The sequence below is a fragment of the Epinephelus moara genome, chromosome 16 (assembly GCF_006386435.1).
Source record: "Epinephelus moara isolate mb chromosome 16, YSFRI_EMoa_1.0, whole genome shotgun sequence".
Classification (NCBI taxonomy): domain Eukaryota; kingdom Metazoa; phylum Chordata; class Actinopteri; order Perciformes; family Serranidae; genus Epinephelus; species Epinephelus moara.
The window spans coordinates 2,680,642-2,701,857 of NC_065521.1; the positions used below are offsets into that span (position 1 = coordinate 2,680,642).

The 21,216-nt window shown below is 40.4% G+C and overlaps 1 protein-coding gene across 3 annotated transcripts in view; it reads left to right on the forward strand.

The window, feature by feature from the left end:
• Window positions 1-20,239, forward strand: part of LOC126403561 (target of Nesh-SH3-like) — a 33,905-nt gene extending 13,666 nt beyond the window's left edge. Inside the window, exons 8-19 of one of the 3 annotated variants that reach the window (XM_050066302.1) lie at window positions 630-704; window positions 4,041-4,235; window positions 12,038-12,106; window positions 12,194-12,319; window positions 13,290-13,379; window positions 14,013-14,222; window positions 14,423-14,528; window positions 17,461-17,540; window positions 17,666-17,695; window positions 17,773-17,931; window positions 18,016-18,138; window positions 18,279-20,239. In XM_050066302.1, the coding sequence (XP_049922259.1) occupies window positions 630-704; window positions 4,041-4,235; window positions 12,038-12,106; window positions 12,194-12,319; window positions 13,290-13,379; window positions 14,013-14,222; window positions 14,423-14,528; window positions 17,461-17,540; window positions 17,666-17,695; window positions 17,773-17,931; window positions 18,016-18,138; window positions 18,279-18,394 (1,379 nt within the window). In that variant the 3' untranslated portion in view covers window positions 18,395-20,239. Of the gene's footprint in view, window positions 1-629; window positions 705-4,040; window positions 4,236-8,892; window positions 8,959-12,037; window positions 12,107-12,193; window positions 12,320-13,289; window positions 13,380-14,012; window positions 14,223-14,422; window positions 14,529-17,460; window positions 17,541-17,665; window positions 17,696-17,772; window positions 17,932-18,015; window positions 18,139-18,278 lie in introns of all 3 variants that reach the window. The other 2 variants (XM_050066303.1, XM_050066304.1) reach the window with 2 other exon arrangements.
• Window positions 20,240-21,216: the final 977 nt, after the last annotated feature.

The following is a 21,216-nucleotide window of genomic DNA, read 5'->3' on the forward strand; positions in this document are numbered from 1 at the left end:
ACCAGTAATATATATAACTTATTACAAATCGCTTAAAAGCTTATTAATGTTCAGCTGAAAAGATAATTTCATCCTGAAATAACTTAAATAACTTTAACATTCACTTTAAACTGACTTTTACTGGATTGAAAATGTTACATTTGAGAATTTGAGATGCAACATCTGGTTTCCTCAGACACAAGACAAACATACAGGTTAAATGACAAAAATAAATAAATAATACTTGTGATAATGAAACAGTTGATATAACAAGAATGTAAAATATTCAAATGAAATTTTAAAAGAAAAATGACTAAATTTGTTATTAAAAAACTTTTTCAAGTATTTTAAGGGGTTTTGTGAATAAAGAACAATAAAGAAATCACAAACATCTTAATTTAGATTAAAGTTAAAGGTCTTTTCAGGCACAAATCAATACATTAAGGATTAATTAAAGGTAAACAAGTTTTTATTTACGACGAGAACACAAATTAAGAAACAAAAAAAGAACATTTTCAATGAAATCTAAATTATTACGACACTTTGAGTATGAGAGAAAACTTTTTTCGTCTATAAAAACACAACCTTGCACTTTAATCGTTTGAAGGCTAACAGGTGTTTTCACTTCCTGTGATGATTTTGTGTCACAGCTCTTCACAACAGGACCCGCCTCTCTCCTCTGCTCAAAACCTCAGCTTTCCCCGGAGCTCCCCGCACTTCTTTTGGTGATTATCACTTTTTATTTTCCCACAGAGACACTTTGTCCTCAGCAGCTTCCTGCCAGGTTTTGACTGATCGTTATGAAACGTTTTGTTCATGACAAACTGAAAGTGAGCGATCGATCCATGAAAAATAGGTTTGTCTAAATTTAATTTATTGATTTTAGCTTTGGGTTTTTGTCCGCTTCCTGTTGATCAAATGCTCGGAAACTCAGAAAACAAATCTCACATTGATTCTTTTTAGCTCTCATCCTCTGCAAAGTACAGCAGTGATCATAACGTATGATGACCAATACATTTAGGTTACTTTTTTTAAGCTACTTTCAGGAGTTAGAATAACAAAAGTAGCGGTGGTGGATTATATCTCGTTTCAGGACATTGGGACTTTATTATCGTCTTAATGTTTCGTTATTTTTCACTGCAATAATCAAAATCAACTCCGATATAAAGTTCTAGAACCAATAGATCAGCTCTTCAGTGTTTGTCAGGAACAGACGTTACAAAAAAGTTTGTTCAACACTGCGATCAGTCAAACCCTGCATCTGCAGCTGCTTCTTTCAAACCCATTATTTTATATTTCTATCCTTTCACCACTTTAACTTTGACATTCACTTCCTGTAAACACATTACTTCCTGCAGCACCACCTGAGAGTCGACAGGAAACTTTACCTCCGCCCGACTCCACCGAGCCTAAATGGCCTCATGTGTCACTCGGTAACGAGAAAGACTTTTATTTTGTTAACCATAAATCAGCTTTATCCTGTCTTCACCTGTTTCCGCTGAGCTCCCTGATGCACCTGGGAGGGGGTGGGGCCTGTGGGACGTGCAGCTGTTGTGATTGGCTGCATGCTAGCATGCCTAAGGCCGGTTTAGAAAGTCGATACGAGGCGTGGATGTGATGTCGCTGGAGGTCAAGTGGTACGAGTAAGTTCACTTTGCCCCCGCCCACCGAGCGTTGCCACAGCTAGTTGTTTTGAAATACTGCGCTGCTAGCGATGCTTCGACGATGCTTTGTTTGTGCATCTGAAGCCGTAAGTTTTCTTCTTCTGCTTTTCTTCTTTCAGCCTTCTGTTGTGTTACTGTCGCTTTAAATATGTCCTCAAACTTCAGGGTTTTTAGTTAAACCGCTAACAGCGCTTAGCTTCAAAACATTTCCAAAACCTGGCTATGGTCTCAATCAGAAAAATTAAATCAGAAGTCCTTCAGAAAAAGGTGACATCATCACCTGTAAGGCCAGTTGGTGAGTTCCTGGATGATCGTGGGGGAAAAAAATAGTTTAACTTCTGAAACCAAAGATTCTCAAAATGAATCAAGTGAATGAGGTTCGCTGCATTTTGGCAGCATACATCCATACAACAGGAGATTAACTGAATATTTTTGGATTAAATATTTATGTAAAATATTTTTAATCAGTATACAAGTAGCTGTTGTTCTGGCTTTGGTTCTGTAGACCCTTTAAACACACAGAAATATAAAATACTTAATAGTTTTTACTCTGAAATGATTTTCAAAATTAATCAATTTAATTAGGTTCCCTGAATTTTGGCAGCATTCAGCCGAACAACAGGAGCATGCGATTGGTCCAGTAGAGTTGGGATTAAACATTAATGTAAAAATATATATTTTTCCTGATATAAGTAGCTATTGTTCTTACATTGGTTCAAGATCAGGTAATAACGTTAAAAAAAAATCCTGTTACTACAAGATGTTTTTCATATTTTCATGGTATAATGAGATAATCTTGTTGTTAACACAAGAAAAGTTTCTTTTTATGACATCATTTTGTAAAAAATATGTTTTTACAATGAGAACATTTTCTTCTTATGACAAGAAACTTTTCATCTTGTAACAAGATAAATAAGTAAATTGTTATAGCATGAAATATTTATTTTTTTTCCCACAAGAAATGTTTCTTGTTATAATTTTTTTTGGCAGAAAAGTTTTATTTAATATATACATATATTGGCATCTTTTTTTTTCTTTGCTTTTTACAAGATATTTTCACACTATAACTTCTAACATAAAAATATTTTATTATACCATGAAAACATCTTTTAAAAATATGAGAAAAATATTGTTATAAGAAACATTTCACATTGTAACATCATAAATGAAATAATTGTTATAACACTAAAGGTTTTTTGTTATCAAATTGAAAAACAATATCATTCTAACATGAAACTTTTCTTTTTTAAAGATGAATTTTTTTTGTAAAAACACAAAAAAAACCCATTTTGTTAAAACAAGAAACTTTTTTGTTATTACTTGACACTGATCAGTTTTTATTTTATTTTATTTTTTGGATTTTTTTTTTAAATGATTAAACGTTCTGCAAGTTTTAACCATCTAAACTTTTGTTTCCACAATAAATTGTAGATTTCATAAACATTCCACCAACAGTTAAGTGGAAATTCCCAAGTTTCCCAGGTGCCAATGAAGTATCTTTGGAAAGTTTGGGTTCTCCAGTAGAATTTAAAATTAGGTTAAATGGACTTGAGCAAGCTCAGCACAACAAACAGGAGCCAGTGACTTGTCCAACCGAGTTTAAGAGGCTTACTTACAGTGCACAGATATACCAAGGCCTAGTAAAGAACTCAGGTAATTTAGAACTTAACAACTTAAGGTAAAGCCATTATCATAGATTTATAGATCATTCACATATCTGTCTGTGCGCCTGTCCATCTGTTTCCAGTCCTTCCTGTGGTTGCCTTATAAAGTCATTTCCATGTTCAGTCTGCATGTCAATCAGTTCAGACGCAGACGTGGTTGGATTTTCCCACCCTGGAAAGACAACCCAAGTCGTTCTGCAATCTCCTCACACTGTCCTCTTCCTGTCTGTCTCAGCACATGTGCAATGTCTTCTGGACTTTTCTGTATTTCTATGAGGTACATGATCATGGGACTGACACTGAATCTTTTGGATGTTTGTCTGCTGATTGGAAACCTCATTTGAAAGTAGGGCTGAGTTTCAAACTAGAGCTTCTACTGAGATGGTATTTTTTTTTAAAAGCCTTACCTTGTGGGATATTAATATATTAGAATTTTAGTTTATGTAAATGAGAAACTACACCATCAACCAACAAGGTGACAATTGTTTTTACTTCAAGTTAAGCACAAGTTTAGGTTTTAATCAAAAAAGTATCAGGGTCAATACCCTGTCCTACTTGAAAGTTTTTCAGAGACATGTATCTGGTGACTGTCATTTATCCTCAAGTGCAGGAGATGATGACATGAATCAAAATGCTTGTCTGATAATTGAAACACAACAAATCCACGTGAACCCAAAACAAACATCAGAAGACGATCCCATGATCACGGTACTTCTCTACTCTCTTGCCCCAGACGAAGGAAACGCTGTTAAAAATGACACCGACCGACCAGCGGATCGACTTCTTGCCTTCCCCCAACTCCTGCCCACCAAAGCCCCTCCCGCCAACACCACACCCCTCCTTAAATTACCCTCCAATGGCGGCTTACTTCAGGGGCAGACTACTAAGGCGCCCTCTCATGCACCCGAGACGCCTGATAACCCTGCTGGTAATTTCCACCTCCCAACTTCCCTTTTTTTATTCTGATTTCTGTGAAATATTTGCCATGTTTGGAAAACTGGGGTTGAATCTTGATGAAAATCAGTTTGTGGTTTTAACTGTGCTGTAAAGCAGCTGCAGATGAAAAACAAAAACGTGATATTTAAAGAAATGCTGCTGAAATCTCTCTTTGTGACCCCTGTGGAAAAAAGAGTGTCATCTGCAAACAGTCACACTTTAAGGGCGAATTACAAACAGTCAAACCTTCCAGTGTCCATGAAGTATTCAGGGTGTTTGAAAGTTTTGGTTTTATCACAAAAAAAATAAAATAAATAAAAATAGAAAAAATAGTTGTTTTTAGACAAAAATAAAACAATGGACGAATCCTTGTCAAATGAGCCCCACCACATTGTAACCAGGCTTCGACAGTATTGGTTGACTTGACTGTTTTGTGTTTTGGAGCTCTCAAAAAGCAAACCATTTTTTTTTTCTTTTTTTGGGAAAGTTGACTTTGGTCAGGTCCCAACCTCCAAGGCTCAGGATGTCTTGTTTTTGTACTTCTTTAAAGGTTTGTGGCTGGATCTGTGTTTGTTACTTAAAGTGGAGACACTACAGGTGAATAGGGTAACATTTTTAACTGACAGATATCACAGAATAGCTACTGCTCCACCCAGCTCAGTCTTGACTAACAGATATCACTATGGAACTTCCCCACTTGATTACTCATATTAGGATGAGTATTTTTTGTAGTACAAGTATTCTAAAATTTTATGTTTAAATACACAAATAAGACATAATCTAGTTACAAATGCATGAATTTACAGATAATTTGATAATAAAAATCTAGAATCTAAAAAACAGGACAAAGCCTGGATCAAAAGTTTGTTGTGTTGCCCCGGCAAAAACACATTATTTAATAATTGAATTAATATTGTCATCACTGTCAAATTTGGGCCATTAGGCCATTAAACATTAAATATGCGGGCAACTAATCGCCCGCATGTTTAATGGCTGTTTAAATGACTGAGAAAATTCTTAGTACGGGGCAGCCCTGGTAATATCTATTAAATCTTTACAAAATGTATATTTAAAATTTGTTTTCTCGAAATGATTTTTTTCTCAAGCGATGAGTGATAAATCTCCACCTCAGTAGCTCTTATATTCAGCAAATTTTCCAGTTTTATTCCTGTCTATATTCTAAAGAGTTAAACAGAGGGGTTTGTTTATGTATCATTCACAGCCTGATTTATAGAACTTTTCATTCCTAAAAACATGGCAAAAATGTATTAATTTATGGCTGTTGACAGTATTTTCTGATTTATGGAGTGATAAATACAGATATCCACAATTCCCTATTTTAAACATTTTACTCAAATACGAAAACAAAATGAAACAAGACTTTTGATCCACACTTTGTCCAGTGTTCAGATTTCTGTTATGGAAATATCTGCAAATTAGCTCGTATTTAATTACCAAATGCTTAATTTGCATATTTAAACCTAAAATTTCAGAAAACTACTAATATAGAAAATAATTGTCTTACTGTAAGTTATCAACTGGGGAAGTTTCCTGGTGACATCTGTTAGTTAAAATTTTTACCCCATTCACCTGGGCAATCTCCAATTAAAATCCAACTAAACTTTCATTTGGAAAACTGTAGGCGGTAATTTTCTCCTTCATGCCTCAATTTCCCATCATACCTTCTGTTTGTACCACTGAGTGAAATGATGCTGACTTTTGAAAGTTTTGTTTTATCATCATGAAAATAAGAAGCAATGGACTTCCTGTAGGACCGACATGTAAATTAGAGCGTCATCTGCAAACAGTTTGACTTCTGAAACTGCTTTCAACACTTTATCAATGAACTTCGAGGCTGTCGTTGTTCAATAAATTTTACTTCAACAGGTTGTGGACCATCTGTGTGCCTAACCTTCTCTTTCCCACACAGCTTTCGGCAAATCACAAGATGGATCGTCGCTGCTGAGATCAGCTCTGGCCAATGAGAGAGCCAATTCTAACAGATGGGGTAATGATGACCTCATCAAACGCTCCCTGTGTCTTGCAATCAGAGGCAGTCTTGCTCTTTCTGTACGCTGTTCCCATCTTGTTGCCTCGAGCTTCCAGATAAAATTTTTGTCCACAGGAAGTGGCTGCTCGCTGTGGGAGTCGCACCATTCAAACACATTTCACCCACCGCAGCCGCCGGTGTCTGCATGCGGCGCACAATCTTACAGTCATGGTCATCAAAACTCAGCAGCTTCAATGACTGTCATTTCCCAAGATTGTGAACGCTCTCATAACCCCATAGTTAGTGAATTTAATGGTCCGTTAGTGTAAAAACTTCCATCACTAACATCACCGCTCAGGTCTGCTGCAAGCTCGCTGTAACTGGCAACTTCAGTAAAGATCAGACTGTAACAAAGGACCTGCAATTGTTTTTGATCTTTTAGGTCAAAGCAGCAAAAGAAATCTGTCTCCACGACTGCCTTTGCAGCCCTACAACCCTTCAGCTACCACGGTTGGCAGATCCATGAGGCCTGCATCAAGAAACCCCCTCTTTCCCCTCTCTAACGGCCTCAGACAGACACACTCCTCCTCCTCTAGACCCAGTAACTCATCCCCGACCTCTGGGATACTCGGGGGTAATCCTCCTTGTACCTCTTTCTTAACTTTTCTTAACTTTTTCTCATCATTAGGTTTGTTTCCTCTGAGACTATTGAGCCCTTGTTACTGAAACCTGCAGAGCCTGTTAGTGTCAGAAGGAAAACATTGACTTTGTACCCTCAAATTATTTATTAATTACTCTTTGTTTTATGAATCTGTAAATCACTATTTTGTGGCACTATCCCGACAGGAAACGCAGCAATGTCTCGGTAGAAAACAACCTCTACCTTACCAATCATGTAGAGGTTAAACTCCAAGTTTGGTCAACTTGGACACCCCAGCGAAACTTTATTGTTTGGTACGCATCATTTAGGTCGATAAAAACGCACTTAAAAAGGACAATAAAACAAACCAAGCTAACAAGAATGCTAACAGTCAGTTATAAATCCACTTGCATTGGGATGAATTGAATTCGCTGCCAATTTTCACCATTTTAAATGTTTAAATCAGCTGATTTGACCCCATAACACCCTTAATTAAGGATTTGTGCCCTCGGATTACTAAACTGATCCCTTTAATCAATAATCTAGGCTCCTAAATGTAATCCAGAATAAATGATCAGAACAACTGATCAGAACTTTCCTCCTGACGCCTACCAGCCTCTGCAGAGCACAGACATCATCATCATGGGAGGGGTGGGGGGGCCGTCAGCTCTTGAGCCTCCGATGAAACATTGATTGGTCGGGTTGTAATTGGCTGCTGCTGGTAGACGTTCAGGTGAAGCTGCTGACTTTGGGGGTTTAGGTTTGTTTTTGGAGTTGACATCACTGGATCTGTGTTTAATGATTCACTGCACTGTTCTTTTCATTTCAAAGGAAAGAAACTCCCAACAACTTGACTTTACACTGTGATTCACGGCTGTTTTCAACACTTTAACTTTTTGGTTTTGACTTTTTGTTTGCTGACTTGATTTTAAATGTGTCCTGCTAAATGAACCCGACAGCTGAACAACCAGACGAGTCCACTTTAAACTTCTTTACCAAAAATTTGAAGGTACAGAAAATAAACCCAACTCTATCAAAGACAGTGAGTTTAAATTTGGAAATTTTTGTTAATATCTGAGAAAAATCTGATAATGGGATGAGGTTTCCACTGATGAACCAGCTTCCCGTTTATGTTTTGAAACTCTGCTGATAAGACGTTTGTTTGGGGAGTTCGGGGGGGAAACTGCAATACAGTCCTCAAAAGGACGAATCCACTGTCACCGTAATTTGATAAACAATCAGTGGATTCCATCCAGTCGCCAGAAAAAAATGTTGGCATTGAACATTTCTGCAAACCACTGTTACATTTGTACAGCATTATATATCAGGTGTGTTGAGACTTCATGTTTCAACAACGTTGGGGTTAATGTGTGGTTAGATTCATGCACAAAAAGCATTTGGGTAGAATTAGAAAGTTAATGTTTTGTCTTAAAATAAAAACACAGTCACCGCTGGAGAAGCCATCAATGTCTCAAGAACAACTGCATTTTGTGGCATTGTCTTGGCAGGAAATGCGGCAATGTCTCAGTAAAAAAACAAAAAAAAACACCCTTTTTTTTTGGCAATATCCCAACAGGAAACGCAGCGATGTCTTGGTGAAAAACAACCACCTTTTGTGGCATTATCCCGACAGGAAGTGCGGCAATGTCTCGGTTAAAAATGATCACTTTTTGTTGTACTTCCCAGCAGGAAATGATGTCTTGGTAAAAAAAAAGCTACGTCACTTTATAAACGTTGATATGATATGTATGAAACGTACAATGCCAACATTTCCTTCTTGTGACTGAGCTGTGGTTTTCTCTCCTCCTCAGTTTTAGTTGTATTTCTTTCTGATTAATTGGGAGAAACGTTGCCGGACTGCAGATCTCTTCCATCTCCTGACGGTTTCACTGACAGACTCGTAAAGACGAATATGTGCTCTCTAAATGTTCCCTCAGGACTCGGGTGGTTGTTTGGTTGCGGGCTTCAGTTTTCAGAGACAGTTTCTTCCCCTCATAACGCTCACTTTTCTCCCCGCAGTAAACGGACAGCCACACCGGGGCATTTCCCCTCCTAAACCAGCCTTATGGTCCCGACCTCGACTGGGTAAAAAAGACCTTGTTTGTCTTTTTGTGTTTCATCATTAACCCTTCACTCGCTTCCTCAGCATCTTCGTCTCCACTGCAGCTCATGTTGGTGTTTTTGTCTCCATCCATTGTGTTTATTAATACTTGACTGTTCATCCATTCATTCATCCATCCATTCATCCGTCCCTGGGTCTGTCCGTCCATGTTGCCTTTTGTCTCCACTCCAGCTTCTGCAGGTTTTCAGCTTCTGGCAAAGACTTGTTCAAATAATCAAGACGAATGTTGGAGCTTGATTATTTGAGTTGGTTACATAAATCCAGTTGGAGAAGCAGATTATGTCACTGTGTGGTGGAGGTGGTGGAGGTGAACGTCAGGGTTTTGGGTTGTTGTCTTTACTGAGACCTACCGGGGCTCTTTGGGTGAGGGACTACACAATTTTTCAGTTGTCTTTTAAGCACTGTGTGGTCCACCAACATACAAATACATTAAGTTTTGTGTTTCTTTACTTTGGAAACAATTTGACAAAAATAGAACATGAACTCTTTTTCTGGATCTTAAAACTCCATCTCTCTGTCTTTTGGATGAACTCTGTCCTCGGAGGAAGACAGTGAGACGCAACTAAAAGCTTCTGAAACAACTAGTGTGAAAACTTTTTCACTTCAAGAATCCTGAAATCTGGGAAACAAACCGATGTTTTTGTCGTTCACTGCGCTTTTTTCTTGTCTTTCCCCCCCAAAAGTTTTTGACTTCAAAAAGTCCCAAATTTCCCCAAAAATGCCAGCGGAAACTTTTCTACATATGTATCATATCAGCATTTCTAAAGTTACATAGTATATAGACGTACATTACACCTGCCAAGCTGGTGAGCCTTCGCTGTGTTTCCCTGAGCGTTTTCACCGACACATCGCTGCATATGTGGCTCCTAAACCTGGCGTTTTTTTAACCGACCCATAGCAGCATAACCCAGTAGCATTTGTGGCACCAAATCTGGGCATTTTTGACTTTTGTGCAAGTGAATGCTGGTACTTTTTACCAAAACAACTCTGAACCACTGAACCTTGGCGTTTTCACCGACACATCAGGGTGTTTGTAACCCCATACCCAGGTGTTCTTTGCTGACACATTGCGGTGTTTCGCAGCAACATATGAAACACTGAACCTTGGCATTTTCACAGAGACGTCTCGGTCTTTGTGATACCAAACCTTTTTTTTAACCAACACATCGCAGCATTTTCTCGCAGTGTTTGGGCCAACGATCCTGGGCGTTTTTTGACCAACACAATGTAGAGTTTCTCAACGGCGTTTGAGCCACTAATCTTGGGTATCTTAAGCCCACACACAATTTTTCCCAAACCATAACCAAGTACTTTTTGTGTCTAAACCTAACAACACTTCAACCTATCTGCTGCAGATTCTGATTCTGATGATCTACATTGTGCATGTCATGGTGTTGATGGTGGTCCTGTGCAGCCGGCGTGAGCTGGTTTTCGGTGTTTCTATTTTCGGTGTGTTGTCTTTTGTGTGTAAACATGATCCAGAACATTCTGACAGGAACTTCCTGGGCTTTGTGATGAAAATGTAAAACAGCGGAAAGCTCGAGTCTGAGATGTCAGTGTCTCGGTGTTGTGTGGTAGAAGAGTCTTAAGGACTGAGCCCAGTTTTAACTGCAGTAATTCTCCTGCCGCAGTCAACAACTCGCTGCCGGAGAACAAGAAGTCTGAGCTCCCTGACGTGTTCGGCCACTCGGGTTCCACCGTTGAGGAGCAGTTTTATGGTTGGTACAGGCATGAATCTCGCATCTCGCCACGCTGTGTGCTGACTGGCGCTTAAGTTGCTCTACGCCGCCAACACTGCATGGTTTGGTCGTGTTAAGTGTCCAGAGGCAACAAAAACACCGTCCGTCAACTGGAAAGCTTTGGCCAGAAGCTTCGGTGGAGCCTGGAAAGTATGTGCTCCTCTGATCGTTAGCTTACTTTATAAGGACCTCACTTTGCAGAGCTTTGCGCTTTTTCCCCGCTGCAGAAGTTGAAAGAAGGAGCTGTTTGTAATTAGCCTATGATGAACCTGCCGTCTGGTCTGGACTGGAGCTTTTCTAGTTGTTGGAGGTTTTTTTCGAATGCTCAGCGTGCTTCAGCTGCTGCTTGTTGCTTGATTGCGAGCATCGACAAGCTTCAGACATGTTGCTGTGTTTATGAAACGCTCACGCTTCCAGGACAGCATGGCGTGCATTGAGCAGTTTAGATCTGAATGTTTGCTCTTTATTGCGGGACTGTTTGTGTGTGAAAAGAGAAAATCATACCAATATTTATTTCCTTAAGTCTCAAACTGTAATCACGAAGCATTGCTGAATATAATAACAGTTTCCACCATCACTTTCCAGCCTGAACACACTGCTTTTCTACAGCTCTGTAATGGGTCCATGTTTGTTAACCATCGAAGAACAATGGGAGCTCAAAAAGTCTTCACCAAAGCACCACAGGCAGTCTGGCTTCTTCTCCGCGTTCATACATATTTACACGGACCTGATTAAAAAGAATGCGTCTTTATTGTTTCATGTTACGAGCTAAAAAGTTTCAGGACTCCATCATCTTTCATGTTTCTGGCTTCGCATTTCTTCCATTTAGTTTTGGAAGCGGCTCAACTCCTTGATTGTGAAGAATTTTGGCTTCTGCTTTAATAAGAGGAGGACGGGGGGGTGGGGGTGGGGAGGAGTAATTGGGTGCAGGTTCTGGACCTTGGCAGATTTTAGAAAAACACACACGACCTCGTGGAATTACACAGGATTGTTCATGTTTTCAGGTTCATTTGGAAATGTGTATTGAGTTGTACGTTTGGAGGAAAGGGCAGATTTTCCAGGAGATTAGAGAAGAGAAAATAGATCCAGAGTTTTATTTAGACAGAAGGTGTCCGCAGGAGGAACGTGAGTCTGACTTACAGCAGAGAGACGTCATGCAGCACCTCAGAAAGCTCTGACAGCACTTTGTGTTGACTGTGTTTTCCATTAAATACACCCTCAGATCATTCGTCACTAATGCAGAGATGGTTTCAGATGTTTTTATAGATGAAGAGGTGAAGATGATGTTTGATGTTTGTTCCAGGATCACCAGCTCGCCCGTCCATACCCATCAACAAGAAACCAAACCTGACGGGGAAACCTGGAGAAACAGGTGAGCGCTGAACACCAGTCAACAAGAGATCAGTGATGTCTGGAGATTTCTTTCTTCTCAGTGGTTTCTGTACACATTTTCCATCAGACAAAGTCAACAACTTTAAGCAGACGGACAAGCTGCCGATCCTGAAACCCAAAGTCCCGCCGGCAACCGCCAAGCCGACCAAACTCGACCGGAAGCAGACCACAACTGCAGCACCGGCAGTCCCCAGTAAGATCTGCACTTCAGTTCCTACAGGAGCTATTTGTATTAGCATGCTGGCTGACAGGGTTAACTTCAGGAGACAAAATCTCCCTGCTTGTGAAGCAGAATCTAGATTTAAATGACTGCTCCACAAATAAAGTCAAAAAGTGACAAGTTAAAGCAACCGAAGCCTGTGATGCAAATTTCATGAAACTGTGCTGGATAATTGTTTTACTCTGGTTGTTGTAATGTGGTGGTGGATGGTGTGACACCTGCCAAACTGCAGATCACTGTTCAGCACCAACAAACACCAAACACCAAACCTGCATTTCCAGCAGCTGTTTAGACACCAAGTGATGTTTTTTAATTGACCTGTTTCCGTGTTTCCACCAGAGATATAGCCACAAAAAGTGACGTTTTTGCATTTCTTGCCATGATAGTGCCAAAAAAATGCCATCTTTTACCAAAACATTGCTGCATTTACTCTCAGAATAGTGCCAAAAAAGCACAATTTTTTTTACCAAGATCTCGTTGCATTTCCTGTCATAATAAGGTACAAATGTTACGTATCCATGGTTCGCAGAAACAGACAATGCCAACGTTTGTTCTGGTGTGTACGTATCGCTAACATTTGAAGGCATGTCTATCCAATCCATGTGTTCAGGAAGAGCTTCTATTTTTGGTCTGTGGTAAAAACTTAACAACCTCTCTTGTTGTTTGGCAGTTCAGACCAGTCCCAGAGATACCATGTTATATTAATAACTGCCTGATTTTACCATCTTTGTATCAGTAATCCTTCAGAACAGTCTTCCTCACCACACTCGAGTTCTTAATGTGAAGTCAAGAGCTAAATTTGGGAGGATGTCGACAACAGTTAGAAAACTAGATGTTGGTGTTGTGTTTGGTTCCTGCGGGAGATTAAAACTTTGTGTTTGGCTCACGTGGCAGAAAGGTGAAAATTTATCTCATAAGATCTGTTTTTTTTTTCCTTCTTTAGCCACTCGACAGGAGACCTGGGAGGACTCGGACCTGTTTAAATCACAGCCAGCCTCTGACGTCGACGCCTTGGGCAAGAAACGTTACACGGGTGAGTTTTACAGCTGCGATTCAGCTGGAGCTTCAGAGGAAAGAAATGTCAAACATCTGTTGGTTCCTTCTTAAAGGGAAACTCTGCCGATTTTCAACCAGCTCTGTATCGTAACAACGTGGACAGTGTGTGTAAATGAACTGTGGTAAGTCTCCCTTTGTCGCACCAGCTCCCAGATCTCCCCGATCATCTCCTGAAAATCCGCCCGATGATTGGAAACATGTTATGCAGTGGTGGTTGCAGGTTTTCTACCTCAAAAGCAAAAGCAAATGCCACCAGACTTTATCCTCTGTTGTCTCTGGTCACGTTGCACCAAAAAACATCTTTAAATGTGAGAATTTTCTAATTTTCTTGGAGGAATTTGGGCGTTTTGGACGGTTGGTTGGACAAAAGAAGCAACCTGAAGACGTCACTTTGGGCTCCGGGGAAGTTTGCTGTCATTTATAGACCAAAAGATTGTTCCTGAAAACAACCAGCAGATTATTTGACAATGAAAATAATCTTTGACGAGCATGCTTTGTCATAGTTTTTGGTAACAGAATTATCACTGCCGAGATGAAGTTTAAAACCTTCACAGGGTACTGAACCCCTGAACCCTGACCCTGACTAACCGCTGCCCCTCTCCTTCCACAGCACCTCACGTTGTCTACCAAACGGGCAAGAAACCAGACGAGCCTTGCTCCATCACCTCCTCCCTCAACTACTTTCCTGAAGACGAACCGGGCGAAGCAAACGTGACAGCTCCACCCAAGTCTCCGCCATCCAATCTCACCGTGGTGACGGTGGAAGGATGCCCATCCTTTGTCATCCTGGACTGGGAGAAAACCGACAATGACACAACCGGTACGAAGATGTAGTGTTTTCAGGGTAACTTCTGGTATAGTGCCACGAAAAGTGGTTGTTTTTGCCGAGACATCTCTGTGTTGTGAAGATAAGTTTTCATGTTAGCAAGCTCTTTTAGTTTGTAGTCCAAACTGTCTTCCCTCCTTCATTTTTGGTGGGCAGTAGTATCTGATGATTCGACTTTGTTGTCCTCTCCTCAGAGTATGAAGTCATCTCCACCACTAAAGGACCCGACGGCGAGCAGGTTTCCATCCTGACCACCAACCAGACTCACACCGCTGTGGAGAACCTTAAACCCGAGAGCAGGTATGTTTCATTTAGAGTAGGTCCACGGCTTTAGTCAAGAAGTCCATGCCAAGTCCAGGTCCCCCAAAGTCAGGATCAGGTCTCGTGTGGGTTGCGACTGAAACAAGACTGAGACCAGAGATGGACCGGTCTAAACCAAACCACACTCTTCAAAAGCCAGGTTTTTTGACATAAAGACCTGGTTCTGATGCGAGTCTGTCCCACATAAAGACCTCGGTCTGATACGAGTCTGTCACACATAAAGACCTGGTTCTGATGTGAGTCTGTCCCACATAAGGACCTGGTTCTGATACAAATCTGTCCCACATAAAGATCTGGTTCTGATGCGAGTCTGTCCCACATAAAGACCTGGTTCTGATACAAATCTGTCCCACATAAAGATCTGGCTCTGATGCGAGTCTGTCCCACATAAAGATCTGGTTCTGATGCGAGTCTGTCCCACATAAAGACTTGGTTCTGATACAAGTCTGTCCCACATAAAGACCTGGTTCTGATGCGAGTCTGTCCCACATAAAGACCTGGTTCTGATACAAATCTGTCCCACGTAAAGACCTGGTTCTGATACAAGTCTGTCCAACGTAAAGACTTGGTTCTGATACAAGTCTGTCCCACATAAAGACCTGGTTCTGAGTTCAGCATTATGACTTTAAATGTTGTCTCATCTTGTTTTGGGAGCATTAAATACCTCCCTGACTGACGGAGTCTTTCCATGAGGAGTTCTCTGAGGCGGACTTGTTGGGTTTTTGGCTCCTTCAGGTTCCAGTGTCTCTTTTATTTAATGCAACACACAAAAAGAAGATTTACAAAGTCCATAAAAAGCAGCTTTAGGACTCCTGATCACGTCCACGCTCAGGAAATCTGCCGCCCCTCCTGAAATATGTCTGAGTCAAACTGTTTCAGGCGCTCAGCTGTCCAAACACGGCGAGACGCTACCCAGAGTCAAATAAGCGGTCCGTCTGTTTCGCTCAGTGAACTTTTAATGAGGCTGGATATGAGAGAAGTATTTGGTGTGAAGGAGAAGACGTCTGGCTCGTGAAGGAGCAGCAACAGCTGCGGACTGTTTTTCTTTCTTCAGGTGAAACCAGAGATTCGTGAAAATGTGACGTCTTCAGAAACTGAAAAGTCACAGTGACACGACACAGACGTGTTCAGGTCTTTAACTGAAGTCAAAGTACTAACACCACACTGTGGAGTGGACAGTGTGTCCCTCTGAGATGTAAATGTACTGAGTAGTTTTGGATTGTCTGATTGTGGAGAGGAGGACTTGAACGCAGCACCACAGCTGCGTCTGGTTTGACAGTGAACCGGGCGGTGACAGGAAACTGTGAAAAAGATTTGTAGACGGTGTTTAAACGTCAGGATGTGGAGCTCAGAACGGAGGAGGAGAAGGAAGAGAAGGAGGAGGTGCTGATAGTTCATCTCGTCTTCTTCTGTTCTGAATCTGCAGCAAAACTAAAGTTTCCCACGAGACATTTTTATCGTCATCAGTGACAACGATTATTTCCATCATCCATTTTCTTCAGTTAATCGAGTAATCCTGTTGTTTTTGTTTTTTTCTTTTTCTTCAGAAATGTTTTTCCCGTGAAATTTTCACCTGGTTGGAAGTTGTTTGCTCAACAAATATGACGCTAATCAGTCAGATGGGGGCGCTATAATAAAGGGCCATATATTTAATTTCGGACACCTGTCCTGCTCAATATATCCTCACCATTTTGAATTTTCTGAAAAACACATTTTGGACATCTCCTCCTGAGGTGTAGGTCCGATTTGTGTCAATTTTTTTATGGAACATCATCAGACCAAGGTCATCAAAAGCTTGTTGATATTTACTTATTTATTCATTTTATTTATTTAACAGGGACAGTGCTCAGCTACTTAGAGTTAGCTATAAGCTCATTTTCATCCGTAGTCCCCGGGCAGGACACAGAGCTTTAGCAATAATAATAGCATGACATCATAGATATCAAGATAAGTCATTGTGTTTTGATGATATTGACCAATGAACTATAGAGGGGGCGTGGCTCAGCACATTAATGGATTTTACTCCTTAACCGTTATGCCAATTGTCAGAAAACTTGTAGGAAATGTAGACAAAAGTATCTGAATCATACCCTGAAAGTTTGATTAAAATCGACCAATAGGGGGCGCTACACATGCTGAAAGTTGATATCTCATAATCAGCCAAAGATATTGTACAAAACTTGGTTTGCATCAGTAAGGGTCATGTTTCAGTCGATGCAAAAAAAAAAATTTCAAGACATTTCACATTCCATACTTCAATAAATCACAATAAATCACCAGTGTGTCCGACACAGCTGAAAGTTTTCAGCACATCCACTGAATTGTGACAAAACGTTGCCACGCTGTGACCTATCGTCAATTCAGAAGTCCGTCACTGTGTATTTTTAAGAATATGCAAAATTCCTTAACATCTATATCTCCAGAAGTCTTCACCTAAATGCAACCGCCATTGACACAAACATTGTTTGGCTACTCGATGACACATGTTTCAAATGGTGTTCAGATGGGTTTAACGGTTAGCTCACAGTGATGTTCATTATCTTGTTGTAATTTGTACTGTATGCACAACGTGTTTTATTTCATCATATTTTCAACCAAATGTCACCAAAACATTTGACAATATACCTGAAATCAGCAGAATGATGTGCGATTCTTTACAGAATTTTATCGCCAACGTTTTAACTCTTATTAATATCTCATTGCTTTTTGAAGATACTGACCAATGAACTTTAACGGGGGCGTGGCTCAGCACACAGATGGATCTTACTCCCTAACTTTAGCCAATCTGTGCACCAGTCATTTAGAACTGAAGAAGCTTCTTGGATGAGAGACAAAGTCCAGTTGGCTACGATGTAGCACTTAAGATCACGTAACAATTATATTTTCTCCTTTTGTCTGTGTTTGTTGACAGTTACGAGTTTAAGGTGAAACCAAAGAACGAGCTGGGTGAAGGTCCTCCCAGTGAGCCGGTGTCCTTCAACACGGAGTCTGGTACAGTCCTATAAAAGTTCAAATTTAATATTTTACTTTCAAAAGTTCTCAAGTAAACAGACCGAACTGAACTGAACCAGTTTTCAAGATGTTAAAAGTCTCCTTTCTTTTGCCTCCTTCAACAGCGGATCCTCGAGTCAGTGAGAATGTCTCAGGTACAATAAAATAACCAGTTTCATCAATACCTTACAGTGATCAGTATCTTACAGTAATTGATCAATAATCTCTGCAGGAAAAGACGCCATCTGGACTCAGTTCCCCTTTAAGACGGACTCGTACTCGGACTGTCACGGTAAACAGTACGTGAAGAGAACCTGGTACAGGAAGTTCGTCGGGATCCAGCTGTGCAACTCGCTCAGGTACAAGATCTACCTGAGCGACTCCCTCAACGGTGAGTAACATTCACCTGTTTCACCTCATGCAGGAGTTCATCTGAGCCCGGGTCTGATCTGTCTCTGGTTGTTTCACCCTGCAGGTAAATTCTACAACATTGGGGATCAGACAGGCTTCGGGGAGGACCACTGTCAGTTCGTTGATTCGTTCCTGGATGGAAGAACGGGCCGGCAGCTCCGAGCAGACCAGCTGCCATCTAGGCCTGGTAAGACCTTTATTTCATAGAGTCCTGATGGTCCAGACCTGGATAAACCTTTATTTCATAATTTCTTTTGAACCTCCAACTGAAATAAAACCATAAAACCACAAGTCCTTCTCACAGTTCACCTGTTGTTCCTGGTCCAGGTTTCTACAGAGCCGTGCGGCAGGAGCCAGTCCACTTTGGCCAGATAGGAGGACACACCCACATAAACTACGTCTCATGGTACGAGTGTGGGACGCCCATTCCCGGGAAATGGTAAACGGACTGAGGCTGAGTGAACCCCAGAAGAGGAACCGTCGCCTAGGCTGGGATGGCAACGGCAGCAGGGGTCCTTAAAGATCTTCCGGACTTCATCTTCATGTTCCACCACCTTACCCAGAGCTGTAAAAACATGTACAGGACATACTCGTCAGGGAATTAGTAACGAGAGAGCATTTTTAAATATAGCAGACATGCCTCATCTTTACTATTTAAACTGGTAGAAGAAGAAGAGGAGGATACGTGGAGGTCTGGTTCCTCCCTGCGCTGTAGGGGGGAAGCAGACCCACGCTAGATATATTTTATTTTGTGTAAAATAATGGGAAGCTGGCTCCCTGGAATACTATTTTCATAACTTATTTATCTTTGATTACATTTCTTCCAGAACAGGAAGTGGTCGTCTTCTGTTCCTCTGGTGTCGATTTTGTTTTCAGCTCATTTCTGTTCATTTGCAAGTTGAGCAAAAGGTTTAAAACGTAGGCTAGGTACCAGAACTGGCAGCTGACCAGTAAAACCAGTCCTCTCCCGGCGGCTCCAATGTGCCTTAAACAAGCCAACCAGTAAACAGTCCGCTGGATGTGGAGAATATGGGCTGCATGTGGATATTTCTCAGAACGTCCACCTAGAACCACCCTAAACGTTAACGCAACAATATCAGCGACATTTTACAATTTCAGTTTTGTTCAGATTTTGTTTTGGTCGACTGATGACAAAGTGCCAAATGGGCTAACGTTAGCTTTAGCACGTCATGAATCTCTGGGGTTTAATGTGTAAATTTATATCAATGTAATAATAAAAATACAATAAACCATCAGGTCAACACACCAGATGTGTCGATCCAGCATGCCGCGCTGCCTTTAGCCGCCCGGAGGCGTCCTTACTTGCAATTTGCACAACAAAAATGTATTTATATGTATATGGAGTGAATGTGTTCAATACATTTTGCAGATGCATTTCCCTCGCCATGTCCTTTTGTTTTTTTGTCTTTAATGTACTATAACCTTCTCCTTCCTGTTGCCTCGTGCTAAAGTAGGAGTGCGGTAAGCTAACGGTGCAGCATAATGGCTAGTAAATCTAAAAATATCTGTATTTGAACAAATTAACTTTCTTTTTTTTAACCGACCAAATCTGATTTATGGAAGAAGAAGTAAGAAGAACATCAAAACTTTAAATTATTTGCATATGTCAGACACAACTACAGCAGTGGACCAATGTTTATTTGTTTATGTGGCTATCTGGCTAGCTAGCCGCAAAAATATGCAGCTATAAAAAGTTGAAAAAATGTCTTTGTTTTACCAAAATTATCTTATTTGTTGGACAGAACTTCTAAACTTTAGGTTTTATATTTCAGCACACATCTAAAGCAGGGTTAGCAAGAACTAACAGACAGTTGTTTCCATGGCTAACTGGCTAACTAGCCACCAAAACAGGCTACGTGTGTCCAGGGCAGCAGGCTAACTACGTAGTTCAATGGCTAGAAAAGTCTAAAATGTCCTCATTTTCCCCAAATATCTGATTTTTGGGCAAGAAAATAACTTCATTTTAGAGCACATCTAAAGCAGGGTTAGCATTTCTGTAAAGTTAGTTAGCCTACGAGAAACATTTATTGGGCTGGTAGGAAAAGTTAGCGCCAGTTTAAGAAAGAGAGGAGCTGTCAGGTGTTTTCTCCTCCTTGTACAACATGTAGCCTGCTGGGCGGATGCTGTTTCCTGAAAGTAAAACAGTGAACTGTGCCTTTAATGTTGATCCCATGTCATTTAAAACAGGGGAGTGCCAAAAAACATGAGAATGTACGTTAACATGATGCTGTTGTTGTTTTTACACATTTCTGTATTGATTTTAACAATAAAGAAGTTTTGATTCTTTTTTAAAAATGGAAATGTCTTCATTTTCAATCTGATACAAAACCTTTAACGTGTGCAGCTGTAAACATTCACATAGCCGACTAACAATTGTACTACGTTCCTCAGAACTTTGTACTAATGCTGCAAACAAGTTACTCTAACAGATACATGAAGTATATTTTATGGGTTTTATTCAGTTTGTTCAGAAAAATAATTGGTCACCGAATTAGCAGCTGTAGGCAGCAGATTCAAACACCTTCCATCTGTTTGTTTAACTGTTGATAGTAAACAATATAATATAATAATATTAATGTTTTTTTAAATCAATATTATTCTTTGTCTGCTTTTCGGGGGGCAATAAAGTTTTGGGAAGTTCCCATAATGCTTTAGGGCATGTATGGCTGTATTGGAGCCAGTCACAGTTAGCCGTAAGCTACAACATGTTTTCTTGTCTGTTTGTTCACTTTTAGTTTAAAGTGTCCATTAAAGTGAGCCGAATTATCCGCGACGAGCTCTTGTTTACAATGGCGCCATGAATTTACGGACAATTGTCACCGGATTACTTTAAAACTGAAGAGAACCTAAAAACACCAAGATTCTCAGGTGAGTTTTGCAGCTGCTTTGTTCTGTGTTTTCTTAGAGGATTTCTGGAGGTTCATTTGTGTTCTGATAAACAGTAACTGTATTAAATTCACTGATAAGCTGCTGAATAATATTCCTACAGAAAAAAACTGGCCTGTTATATTTTGGGATATCTTACTCAATCAATCAATTTTATTTATAAAGCCCAATATCACAAATCACAATTTGCCTCACAGGGCTTTACAGCATACGACATCCCTCTGTCCTTATGACCCTCACAGCTGATCAGGAAAAACTCCCCAAAAAAACCCTTTAACGGGGAAAAAAAACGGTAGAAACCTCAGGAAGAGCAACTGAGGAGGGATCCCTCCTCAGTTGCTCTTCCACGTGCAATAGA